General features: G+C 32.3%; 1 protein-coding gene across 1 annotated transcript; it reads left to right on the top strand.

The window, feature by feature from the left end:
• The first annotated feature begins 470 nt into the window (after window positions 1-470).
• On the top strand, window positions 471-8712 carry LOC137405454 (uncharacterized). The gene is made up of 4 exons (XM_068091723.1): window positions 471-584; window positions 4471-4557; window positions 5796-5901; window positions 8022-8712. Exons 1-4 carry the CDS (start codon window positions 504-506, stop codon window positions 8162-8164), a joined length of 417 nt encoding a protein of 138 aa, XP_067947824.1. The 5' UTR covers window positions 471-503; the 3' UTR covers window positions 8165-8712.
• Window positions 8713-13881: the final 5169 nt, after the last annotated feature.

Here is a 13881-nt window from a genome sequence, read left to right as displayed (position 1 = left end):
AAACATATTCGGCACAAAGGATCAAAGTTTTGTAATCCTGACAAACTGGAAGTTTGGAAAACCAAAACCAAACTACGCAGATGAGTTTACTCAACTGGGTAGTTTATCTGTATAGTTGTATAGCAATGCGAGCAAAATCAAATGCGACCTTGCAAGGGTTACCGTCAATCAAGTGTTCGCTGAAGTCTCTCTTCATCACTTTTGTCATACATGTGTCACCTTATTAATAACTACGGTATCCCGGAAAACATGAGCGTTGACCCATATACTTCCGTCTAAAAATTCCTGTTGCCAAATTCTATAGGCAGTACTTCCTCTTGTGACGAGTAAATGCTTTGAGCGGCTTCACTATATGAACATTAACAAAGTAAAGTTGGGCAATGTCATCCGCCTCTCCTTTGTTAAATTGTACAAGTGACTGAGGGTGCAGGGGTTATAAAGCATATATAAGCCCTTTGGCTGAGCAATGGGATCAGTAGGACAGATTTACTTCTGACAACAAGATGGCAGCTAACATCATGAACTGGCTGACTTTCTCTTTGCTGTTGCTGATTCATCTTACAACAGCAAACATTGAGCAAAAGGTGAGTTTGTTTTTATTTGTTAAACATTTCGGAGTTGAAATTATATATACGGGCTTTTTTGAATAAGGGCCCAGTGCACAGAACCGCAAATCTTTCCGGGAACCTAAAAAGAAACCTTGCAACAAAATTTGTTTTTGCTAAAGTTACGGATTTTTTATGGTTGCGAGGCGATCAAGCAACATTAATTATCATAATTTAAAGGACGGTATGATGGAAGTTATATGTTTTATTGTCTTTTTATTTGGCAGACTTATGCTAGGTCAATCTTTTGTACAAAATTCGTTATGTTAATATACTCGTGCAGAATATAGCTAAATCTATCTTGAATGCAACTTATCGTAAAACCTTTATTTGAATGCCAAGGCGTTATATTTTTTAACCCTTCTCTGAGAGTGGCACACATATTTATTAAAGATGGTATTCAAATAAAAGGTTGCGTGGTATTTTGTAAACACCTTTTCAGGATGTTGAGAAGATAAATTCAACTCTTTCACGGGCGAATCAAACATTGCCCATATATTTTAGTCTCTTTCAGAGGGTACTACATTAACTCTTTTTGGTACTAGTATTTTGCTAGTTTACCCACAACTTGTCGTAGATCTTCAAATAACTATGCACTATCAAGCTGATACATGTGTCAACCAGTTGATATGTATTCATTGCAGTTAACCTGCAATGAATTCTGAGAAGAAAAATTTATCCTTTTCAGTGTTAAATCGAATGTCGCCCATAGTTTGCACTCTCCTTCAGGCGGTGTAACAGTAATCCTTTTGGGTGCAAGAAATTTACTAACTTACCTCCACCTTGTCTTGATACATGACTCTACCAGTTGATATCTATCGCCTGCTATTAACCATAGAATGATCTTATAGCCTGCTTTGCAATTGTTGGAGCTTTAAAGTTTTTAATTCCATTTTAAATTTGAAAGCATTAAATTTAAATTTTTTTATAACTATATTTAATGACATTGAATAAAAGCTCATTGCACTCATTGATATGCTTGCTACAGTTTTCAGCCAAAACTGGCTTTCTATGTGCAATGGAAGAAGAGTTACGAGCGTTGATCCATTGTAAGCTGAGTTCAGATCACAGCAATCATGCTATCAAATAATATATTGTAAACCTGCAAATTTATAAGTTTTATAATAATAATCTATTAAATGCTACAAATATATATTCAAAAATAAGTGTCATAAGCAAACCATAATTATAATTACATGCAGAAACAAAAATTAACATTTTTAAAGCAAATATTTCCATCGTTTGCTTGGCACGCTGCGTTCTCATTGTTGCTTTCGTATGAAACCATTTCATCATCTTCTAACTCTTCAACACCTTCCACAGTGTCTGCTGACCTGAACACTTCTTCAGCTCTGCTGAACTAGTCAGTATCCAAACAATTTTTAGCAGAGCAAAAGTTTTACTGCAACCTGAAGATTTTTTAACAAGAATAATGACAAACTTTTAGCCGGACGGGCTTAGCACAAGTCGTGCAAACCATCGTAATTGCTAAAACGTTTTTCATATGCGTCGAAGTATCAAGACCTTGTTAAACAAAGAACTGCTATTTGCCTGATACGTTTACTAATTATTTCTATTGTGTCGCAACGAAAGTTTTTAACAATAAAACCTAGACTTGGAGTTGAAAAACAGACATCGATACGATTATTGTTATTGATGTGATCAAGTCATTATCAGCTGATTTTTGTAGATCAAGATAAGCACAGATTTGTAAGCAAAGATTAAGAATGTGAAATAGTGATGTTTAAATAAAAGTGGAATTTAAATAAAAGTAGCTTCAATTAGAGGGTGGCGCTCTATTTTTCAACCTTTTTCTCATATTGGTGCTTAGATAGAGGTGACGTTCAAATAAAGGAGGCATTCAAATACAGGTTTTACAGTAGTTCACCTAAAAACATGTGACAGGTCGTATCATTTTCAATACCAATGCACCTTTTCATATAGTGTACAGTGGGCTCTGAAAGTGAAAACTGTTAATGAGGCTTAGACTTCTGCGAAGCCAAGCCTTCATTCATGAAAATATAATGTTTGTAGGGTGCAGTTGCTATGACCTTCCTAAATGTCAACAAGTAATACTGCTTAAAATCCAATCAATCATCTTTGAAGACAATTTCTCAGTTTTTGGAGATGACCAAATTGACCAAAAACACTTTTGATAAAAAGCTGCATCTCAAGTTATATTGCTTCGATTCCAATCCCGAAAACAGTTTTGAAAAGCTGAGAAATTTTTCTATGGGGCATGGGGCTAAAAAATGTTTTGTGAACCTTACTTTTTTGTATTAAAAATGATGTTATTGTCACATATGTTTGAGCTGAGGGTTTTAGTGATACACATGATAAAACATTCAATGGATGTATGTTCGTAATAGCTTCTTGAAACTATTACATTAAAGTTGATAAAATTGCCTGCGACTAAAGGTGTTAAGCGAGAGATCAGTGTTGTTAAGCGAGAGATCAATGTTGTTAAGCGAAAGATCAATGTTGATAAGCGAGAGATCAATGTTGTTAAGCAAGAGATCAATAGTGTCTGCAAAAAGAAATAAAAATGAAGCAAATAATGATTTTTATGTCAAACTTCTACATATGAAGTTTTGACATTTGTTTTGTCAAAATCCTTGTATGTGTAAATACATCAAATATCAAATGTGAAAATATCAAATTGTATGTGAAAATAAAAAGGCTTACAAAAGTCTTTTATTTGGTTTCACTCGCTCCAGAGCTCAAAAGTATGGATACAGACCGTAAGTAATTGTATATAAGATAAACTAAAATATTAAATAAAACTATGTTAGTAAGATTGAACTTCACACTCTAAGATAAATGGAAAAACTAAATTGATAAAGTAAAAACTAATAAAAAGATATTTTTATGTTACTCTATTTCAGAGAATACTGAAAGGAAGTGACTTGACAATGTGTAGGTTCCGAGGTAGAATAAGGGGTAGAAATACGCAACGTAACTCACTGTCTTATTCTAGATATGGTTTGAATTGTTCATATTTCAATTATCGCTGTTTTTTATTTTCAATTTTACTACCATTTTTTTACTTTTACTCACAAAACTACTTTCGTGAAAAATTTTGGACATAAATGTGATAAAAATGTTTTTTTATTTAGTGATAAAAACATTTTATCACTAGATGTAAGTTAAAAATGTATCACACAGAACGTGAACTCAACAGTAAGAAATATGTCTCACAACCGTTTCTAGGTCATGTATTTAGGTCAAATTACAAGTTGCCGAGTATAGCGTCAGGTTTTAACAAAAATTTGTTACAGCATTTTTGATAGTTGGAAAAATCATCTTTCATGCAAATAGTTAGTGTAACAAAAATTATGATATGTATAAAAGTTATAGAGCTTCTTAGGATGAATTGTCTCCCCATCAATGTCACAAAGTTTGCTGTTTTTCATAAATGTTTTTTTTTCAAGTTTTAAATGTCACTTTTCTTCCTGCAAGCTTATCTAGTATTGCAATGCACGTCTACTCTGTTTGATAAAATTGAAACACTTGAAATCGGTTAAATAACAATAGGAAACCAAATTGACGCATGTTGGCATGTCTCGAGTTGCCAAATTGAAACAATTGCGCCATGTCGAAGGTACAATAAGTCAAGTAAATAGCATTTCAATTGAAAATGTCACAATTCTTGCGAAAATTGCTAGCTAGTTATCTAGCAAACAAATCTCTAGTTTCAGTACTCGGATATCCTGTTTAATTTGCGCAAGTCGATGGAAACTAAAAACAGGAGATGTTATCAAGTGTGATATCACATTATTGGTCACTCGGTATTCAATTCATTGTAAAAATAAAGCTGTGGATTTAGTGGAAAACTTTGTTTATCACTAACTTTATTGTGTTTCAGTTTCGTCGATCATCCCAAAATAATGATGCTATTGTCGGCAGACTGGAAGTTGATGCGTCATCACTTCTTGCAATTCTTCTTCCGGAGGTATGTGTAGCCATTTCGTTGCTCAAATTTGGCAAATGAAAGATAATATTCTTGACTCACGTAAAACATTTAGATACATTTAGCTGCCATGAAAATCATCTTACATGATAAGAAAGGCATCCGACCTCAGGCAGCCCTCTTAGTCGAGTTTTGGGTATGCAAGTGGTTTTTACTTCGAAAGTTTGTATCTTTTCTGCCATGTATAGGCTAATGATGCCATTTTGAAAAGATATATTTTCAGTCCCAATAGCCCAAGAACTAGACCAATTATAAGGACCTTGGGCTATTGCGATAAAAAGGAACTGTGTTGAAACCTTCTGCATAACCAGTACTGATCTTTATAATGAAAAGCACTCTATGCTTTCTACATAAATAGCTTAAAATTTAACAGTGGCTCACACCAGGTAAGGCATTTCTAATTCATGGCACAACCAGAATCTGCTAGCTGGCATTGGAAGGTTGTGACTTTGCAAATAGAATGGTTTCAAATAATTTAATTTTAGTAAAATCGATTCATCAAAGCAAATTTTGGGAGCTCGCATTAAATGTTTATGCGAATGCTTTTTTATCGTTAGTTATTGTGCCTAAACAATGCTGACAACAAACTCTTGTGGCCAGAGCAAAAAGCAGACCCAAAAGATTTATGGTGATTTTATCTACTTCAACCAAGTTAATGTTCCCGTTTAAACGTTATTAAAACAAATGAGTGGATGCAAGTTTTATTGGCTCAGACCAAAAGTCAGCACCACTTAAATATTTAATATTATATTATTTACTAGTTGTGCCACCCGGCGTTGCCCGTGTAATAGAAGAGTATTTGGACAGAAAATTGATTTGTATTTAATATATAACAAAATTTGCCATTCTAGCTTTCAAACTACATATCATGAGAAAAGTTTTTTGTCTTATAAACATTGAGAAGTAGTGAGAGTTTTGCTATTAGCTAGTTTAATAATGTGAGCGAACAGCTTCTCGTGACGTTATGCTATGACCCGCATCACACACAAAGCAGTTAGGTTTTGCTCTGATATAATGACTTATATCGGCAGGCTAGCACGACTTGCGTAGTCTTGTGATCAAGGTATCAGACTGATGAACGGCTTGGTCCGAGATCGAGTCCTCTTCGGTGCGGAATATTTATTCCAAGATTTTAAGATCTATAGCCGGATTTCCAACGAACACACGGACACACGGACTTTGAGAAATATATATATAGATGTACTACATGTATGTTATAGGTATCATACCAAGGTACAGCAACTGTAGAAATCGACATACATAAGGGTGACATCAGCATCAAACAGCCTGAAAAAACTGATCAATCAGGAGGGTCAGTTGTTGAAGGTAAATAAAGAAAATTTGGTAGAAAGTTTGTAAGTATATACTTAGTAACCAGCTGCTAAACAATTTGTATTAGATGATAAAATACTTTTAAATTTTCATAAGAGCATTAAAAAAAATGAGAGTTCGAGAAGGTATTCTGTTAGTAGATATAACTAGTAGTAGGCCTATACTGTTAGTAGATATAACTAGTAGTATGCTGTTAGTAAATATAACTAGTAGTATGCTGTTAGTAGATATAACTAGTAGTATGTTGTTAGTAGATATAACTAGTAGTATACTGTTAGTAGATATAACTAGTAGTATACTGTTAGTAGATATAACTAGTAGTATACTGTTAGTAGATATAACTAGTAGCATACTGTTACTAGATATAACTAGTAGTATACTGTTACTAGATATAACTAGTAGTATACTGTTAGTAGATATAATTAGTAGTATATTGTTAGTAGATATAACTAGTAGTATGTTGTTAGTAGATATAACTAGTAGTATGTTGTTAGTAGATACAACTAGTAGTATGTTGTTAGTAGATTTAACTAGTAGTATACTGTTAGTAGATATAACTAGTAGTATACTGTTAGTAGATATAACTAGTAGTATACTGTTAGTAAATATAACTAGTAGTATACTGTTAGTAGATATAACTAGTAGTATACTGTTAATAGATATAACTAGTAGTGTACTGCTAGTTTGCATCGCTTGGAGTAACCGTGCTGTTAAGCCTTTTTTCTAAGGTTTTGAAACATGCTATTAGCATACAAGTGACACTAATAATCAAACCTTTATCTCTTTGTCTCACAAAATAGTACTTTTTATCAAAATCATCACCATGTTATACCTTGGACTCGATCTAATTGTAATATACATAATACAGTAGTAGCATACAAATAGCTAATTTTACTCGATCGACATTCTAACTTGGTCTAATAATTAAAGTAATCCCATTATTTAATAACATTTGCACTGCTATGAGCGGTGTTCCATCGTAACTGTCTTCTTATCAAAGTTTTGTGTATAGTTATAAAGATACAGGAATTTCTGGGCAGCATTGGCAGCACGGCAGCTGTAAACAATTTTTTTTCCAACGGTTTTATCTCAAATCTAACTTTCTTTCAATAATCTCAGTTAGGGATATGCTAGGTTTTTGTTAGGTTCATGTTAGGTATATGTTAGGTTTATGTTAGGTTTATGTTAGGTGTATGTTAGGTATATGTTAGGATTATGTTAGGTATATATTAGGTATACGTTAGGTTTATGTTAGGTATATGTTAGGTTTTTGTTAGGCATATATTAGGTATATGTTAAATTTATGTTAGGTATATGTTAGGTTTATGTTAGGTATATGTTAGATATATATTAGGTATATATTATGATTATGTTGGTTATATGTTAGGTATATGTTAGATATATGTTAGGTTTATGTAAGGTATATGTTAGGTATATGTTAGGTATATGCTAGGTTTTTGTTAGGTTCATGTTAGGTATATGTTAGGTTTATGTTAGGTTTATGTTAGGTATATATTAGGTCTATGTTTGGTATATGTTAGGTATATGTTAGGTGTTTTTTAGGTTTTCAAAACTGATGTTATTTTGCTTATCAATGCAGTCTCTAATTTATGAGTTGTCCAAAAAAGTTTTGAGATTCCAGTTTTTTTCAATGCATTTAGCTGATTTTTGATTACACGCTCAATGTATATGTGCTTATACCTTTATGTGTAAAAATGTATAAACATGTATATATGTTTTTATGAATAAGCTCAATTTCAATTCTTTCAATTTCAGTATTTGCCAGTTTCTCATATTCATCAAAGTAAAGTTGTTAATATTAAAAATTAATAGTAATATTTCTTTTAACTTTTTGTTGTCATGCAACATATTTCATCACATGCTTTGTATGTGCATAGAAATGCTTCTTCAAGACTTGCATTATCCCAAGCAGTCACCCACTATCTTGAAACATGTTGATAGATAGCCACTATGGTGATCATATTTTACAAAATAATAAGGTTTCCAAAGACAAGGAAAGTAAATTAATGATACTTTGTACTGTTTGTGTCAAGAGGATGCAACTTACATGGGGAAGTAACGATACTTCATGATACTTCATACATTTATTTTAGAGCGCAGTTTCTTTGGAAATGCGGACATTGAAGATCATTTGCCAAGTGTGCAAAGACGAGAGTTGACAACTCCAACGGCAAGCAGATCAGAGTCACTGCGAGAACTTCTACATAGTCTGCAGGAAACTTTAAGTGATGTGTAAACATTTTGACTGACACGTGTATTACAGTATTTAACATTAGTGTGCCATAATATGTTTACTTGAACAATATTTAACAATATAAAACACATAAAAAATAACTATTAGAACAATTATTTTAAAACGTGGAATTAGTCAAGTGATGCATATTGTAGTGTGCCTGACTGCTAAACTAGATGTTCGAGTTCGAATCTCATGCGATGTAACCTTTTTTCCCAACATTCCATCATGGCTTTTATTATAGTAAAGATTGTCAAATCTTGCATAAAATTTTATAGACTTGAAGTTGTTTACTCCTTTGGATAAATGGATACTGCATAAGTGTGCATACACCTATTATAATTTTTCTGTTTACTCCCTTTACAATATTTCCGTTTTGCCAAAATACTATACAAATTTGTTGTTTTGTTTTCACAATATACAGTAGTGTTAAGAAGGCCTATTTGTCTCATTGCAGAAATCCCTGTTTTATGGCAGTAGTTGCTTGTTGCATGCACTTCCTAATATGGTCATAATTTAAAGCCAGTATTCAGTAATGTGAATATAATATTTACTCCCTGCCGACTACCTGTACAGGATTCGATTCCTTATTATAAGATAGTGGCAGAGAAGAATAATCTCTCACTGCAGCTATTCAGATGATTAACATGCCACTGCTATCATAAATATGACAAACATATATCTTTATTGCATAGACAACTAACATTCTACTGCAATCACAAATATGACTAACATGCCATTGCAGTTACAAAGATGACTAACACGCCAGTGAAATTGCAAAAATGACTAACATGCAATAAGCAACTAGCATGAAATTGCTTCTTTGTGTTATAAATAAACATTAAAATAATTTGGTAATATTTGGAATTTCACATGAAAAACTCCCCAAAAATGTTTCAATTAAAATTTAAACTTGTAAATAAATATCACAGAATTGGTGGGTTTTGCTGCTATTTTTAAAATAAGTTACTATAAACAATAAAGCATCGCTGACTTTGAATAAAAAGAAAACACTCACACCAACTTGTGTACCGACTCATAGCGTTACCATGGGTGACTTCTTGTCTGCTCTTTTGCATGTCTTACAAGGTAAGATATTTTATATGGTTGCGGAGTTTTGTTACAAAACCACTAAAAAAACAAGATTATGGTGCTTTGGTTTGTATTTCGCAAAATATCTTGAGAGACAAATTGTGCAAATTTGGTACTTATCTTGGTGCAAATTATTTAGTCTTATCGTATATTTAAATTCAAAAGCTTTAGTAAGTTGATTTTGCAATAAGGTTAAGCTTAGTGTATGCCAAAAGATATTCAACAGGAAATACATTAAGACCGTATGAAATATATACTTTACCAAATTTATGTGTTTCTCTAGAAATGATGGACTACATGTATATTGAATCTAAACTTGGTCAATCACCAAACTGCAGCTCAAACCTCTGGTGTATCTGCTTTGAAATTTTATGAAGGTTTGAATTGAAACTAAATAAATATTAGAACGATTTGCTAGAACACTTTTAGAAATTATGCTTCAAGGTTATGCTACTTGATATGGACAATTACAGCCAGTGTCTAAATACCCTTAATGCTGGGGAGCTGAATGTGTTTTTAGATATTGGCTGTTTAAAATATTTCGACCGCATTTCCAAACTGGCTGATTACATGTTTATTTTCTCAAAAAAACTACTTATAGCAGACTTGAGCCTTTTGCCAATTCACATTACAGAACAGAGTTATGCAAAAATAGATTTTTCTTTTAATACACATAATTTACTTTACTATTTTTTGTTTTTGTTTTGTTTTTGTGCTCTGGTCTAATTTGCTCTTGGCCATGACCAGGGTAAATAAAGTTAGTATCTCTCTATCTAGTGACTAAACGGGCGTCTATGCAGCTTCTCATGCTAGGAATGAACCTTAGTCTATGTGCAACTATGAACAGTGCTTGATATTAGTGCCAATTAGTAGTGTTTGGCTTGCTAGTTTCCACTGAATAAATTTTTGAATGAAATTTAAAAATGCATTAAAAAATTTGTTCAATTTATAACAAAAACTGAGTTACTTTAACATAATATTATGCAATTATAAAAAAATGGTTTTAAAAATCAGATTGCGGAATACGTGTACTAAAAATATACAATTTTTATTACAAATATTGTTGTAGAACTTGATAAGTATGAATTTCAAGGTCAATAGTGCGTATAATATGATTTGCAGTACTTGCATTGCCTTTCCTTTTGCCTCTAATAAACTCCAGCTTTTATATTGTTGTAAGACATTTGACTTGAAGATAAAAAATTAATAATTAATCAGTTTTGAATCTATCCACATTGAGCAATCAGGTCACATTTTATGGCTACTCCAGATCTTTTGATCAAAGCAGTTTGGAATGTCGAAATGACAGGCTCGAATAAACCATGTCTGATATCATAGTTTCCTAAAAATACTTTGAGTATGATTTGTTTTGATTGGTTGAGTTTGACTTCTGTATTCCTGCGTCATCTCTGAAAAATGATAAAATGTTGGATGACTAATTTATTAACTGGCATCATTTGATGAGCAATAGTTCACCTTTTATAAAATCTCATAGTTAATCTTTCGAAAAAAAAATCGCTAAGACCTACCCGTAGTTTTACGGCAAATATGAAAAGATATTTTAAGATATTACGTGTCACTATAATTTTTGTTATAGCTGTCACGTGACAGCTATAACAAAAATTGAGGGAAAATTGAAGCCAAGAGCAAAACCTTCTGTAAAGCTTTACATATTGAGAGCCTACAGATTTGAAACAATACTATTGGCTAGTGAATTTTGGATGGATGCTGGAAAGGTTATGACAAAACAAGCTGATTATTGTCAAAATCTGAAAATCTGAAAAATGATTGTCAAAAGCTGATTATTGATTTTTCTCAAAATCTTTTGTAGTGTAAAAATAGCTGAGAAAAGTTGTTCACACATTGCTTAGATTTTGTTCAAAGGAAGAGACAATTTTTTGCATGCCTTTGGTTAGTGAGAGTCATTTTTGTTATCATTAACTATTATTAATTATTATTATTAATTACTAATAGTTAATAAATTATTTAATAATTACTTACTCAAAAATTAAATTAAGTTTTAAATACTTGAAACTAAATTAAAAATTAAATTAATTTTTGGGTATTTAGTAAAGAACAAATTTCTGTCATATTTTCTGCAGGTGAATATATAACAGAAATTGGTTTTTAGAATGCGCGGCTGTCAGACTTTATAATTAACCTAATTTGGGCAAAAAAAGAGAAAAAAGGTTAACAAAACAGAACACTCAATAATATGATCTATAATAATATAACACTTGACAATAATTATTGTCAAGTGACTTGACATATTGACTTGTCACTTGACAATAATCCCAAGCGCAGATGATCACAGTATATTTAGTTCCAGGATAAATATGGTTCAGAATGAAATGCCATATACGCAGCGAAAAGGAAATAAATCTTGGTAATGAAATTAAATTAATTGAAAAAAGCCCTGAATAATCCCATCAATCGGAGCACGCAAATATAAAGCAAAGCAATAACTATGAGAAAAGTTTAGGGATTTGGAAGTGTTAATAATGGGTTCGCTAGAACAATCCCTATGCTTTTTCTCATTTATAACTCACACCACAAGCCAAGATTCTTTAAATATTATTGCCTGATCTGCCGATATTTAATGGTGGCTAATAGTTTTATGAAGAATTTAATATCAGAACTGAAGTTGTCTTACCTACTGAGAAGCATACTTTTACTCTATTTAAAGATGCACTGGCATAAAATTTTAGTAGATTTTATCCAAAAATATTGGTATTTTTTAATTGTTTGCTATTGTTTTTGATATTTGAAGTGATAGGACTATCAGGATGTTTCAAGAATAAAATCGACAAAATTGGATTGCGGTTGAAATGCTCCGCAGAAAAACATATGCAAAATGACATCATTAGTTGCTCTCACAGCTATATTTGGTATCGGCTTTTGCGCTCAAGTTTCAGCGTTACGCGTCTCTATTCTGTCGGACTTTTTGCAATTATAAATGTCGTGATAGCACTTTTGCTTGATCAGACCATTTTTACCGCGAACAAAATTTGTCGATTTTAATCTTGATCGTACAGATTTCAATCCACAGCCATCAGCTTAGCCACGCTGCCACCTGTGCCTATCATTTGCCTTGCATCATCCCATAATACTTGTACACATACTTATTCACTGTACTTTACTGGCACTCCTGACCATCTCTCAAGTCACGCTAGACTGCCAGGGCACTAGTATATACACTCGTACACTCGCATATAAGGATATTCTGTATTTGCTTCAGTTGATATCCTTCTATATTTGCAATACAATTATAGCTTTAATTATAGCTTACTTTAATTCTTTTATGTTTGTGAAAACAGAGAATACATTTTATTATCGGTCAATGCAGACCTTTGCAAAAAAATGCAAAACTTCTATTACATGGAAAAATTTATTACAAAAAAACACTCAGTTTTATTACATAAACTTAAAATTTTGCTTCGTTTTGTTTTGATTTGTAAACTTTTTTATCTAATGTTCCAAAAAATTTTAATTTTGCATAGTTCTAAGTAACAAATTAAATTTCTATTATTTAACTTTTAATTCTTCAAGTATTTTGATATAATGTAAACTTTTCCTAACACATTTTATATCAGACTATGCCTGTGTTTACTGATACATAAATGTGAGAACTTGCATCAATTCAGAATAATTGTGTGCATACTTAATCTCTGTGCTTTATTGGCATTGACACTCCTGACAATCTCTCACAGCGTAACAGACAGCCAGAGTGCTAGTATATATAATTTATCTAGTTAGTTTGACAGGCTAACTGGTTATAGAGTTTTGTTGGAAACTCTTAACTCTATTTAACGCATAGGACTATACTTGAGGTGCTTTCACTGGTTATTATGCAGGTCACAATCTTTATGGAGTACCGTGAAACCTGTAAGAACATTTCAGTACCATTTTCATACCAAATTGTTGAGCACATTAATTATGAATGCAATAAAATATGAAAAATTACAGTATGATAGGGAGTAAAAGTACTGAACATCAACCGAAATGTGACAAGAAATAATATAACACGGTATAATAAAATAAAATAGTATAGTCAACTGACCTGTAATCTCTAGTAAATAATCCCACGGAATTTGACAACTTGATAATTAAGAGTGGTAATTCAAATCTGGCTGCTTTCTACAGAAGCTAGTGAAACGTCACGCTATGAGTTAAGCACAACCTTAGCTTATGACTCAACGTTAGCAACTATCATTGGTCAGCACAGATTAGGCCATTTTGAGCTCCAGGATCGCTAAAGCGCAACCACACTGACTAATGAACTTTTCCACCACTTGTATTTAGATATTTGGATATTATCCAAGACTGACGACAATATTACTGCTAATCAGGCCTGAGAAATAGACATTCTAAAATTTTAGTCAAAACATAAAACATTTCCTAAACATCTTTAGACGCTAATGAGATGGCATCACGAACCATTTAAGAAAGAAAAACAGCTTGGTAACATGTTTGACAGCTGATGTTGAGTGAAATATCAAATCAATTTTAAAATCAAGCGATAAGAAATGACTGTTCCTTTCACTCTACTAGTACTTGACTACTAGACTGCAACACTTCCCTTTTCTACAAATAATTTGACATGGTGACTGTAACGTTTTAATCAAAGA

The sequence above is a fragment of the Watersipora subatra genome, chromosome 9, assembly GCF_963576615.1.
Source record: "Watersipora subatra chromosome 9, tzWatSuba1.1, whole genome shotgun sequence".
NCBI classification, from domain to species: domain Eukaryota; kingdom Metazoa; phylum Bryozoa; class Gymnolaemata; order Cheilostomatida; family Watersiporidae; genus Watersipora; species Watersipora subatra.
This window is presented reverse-complemented; position numbering and strand designations above follow the sequence as displayed.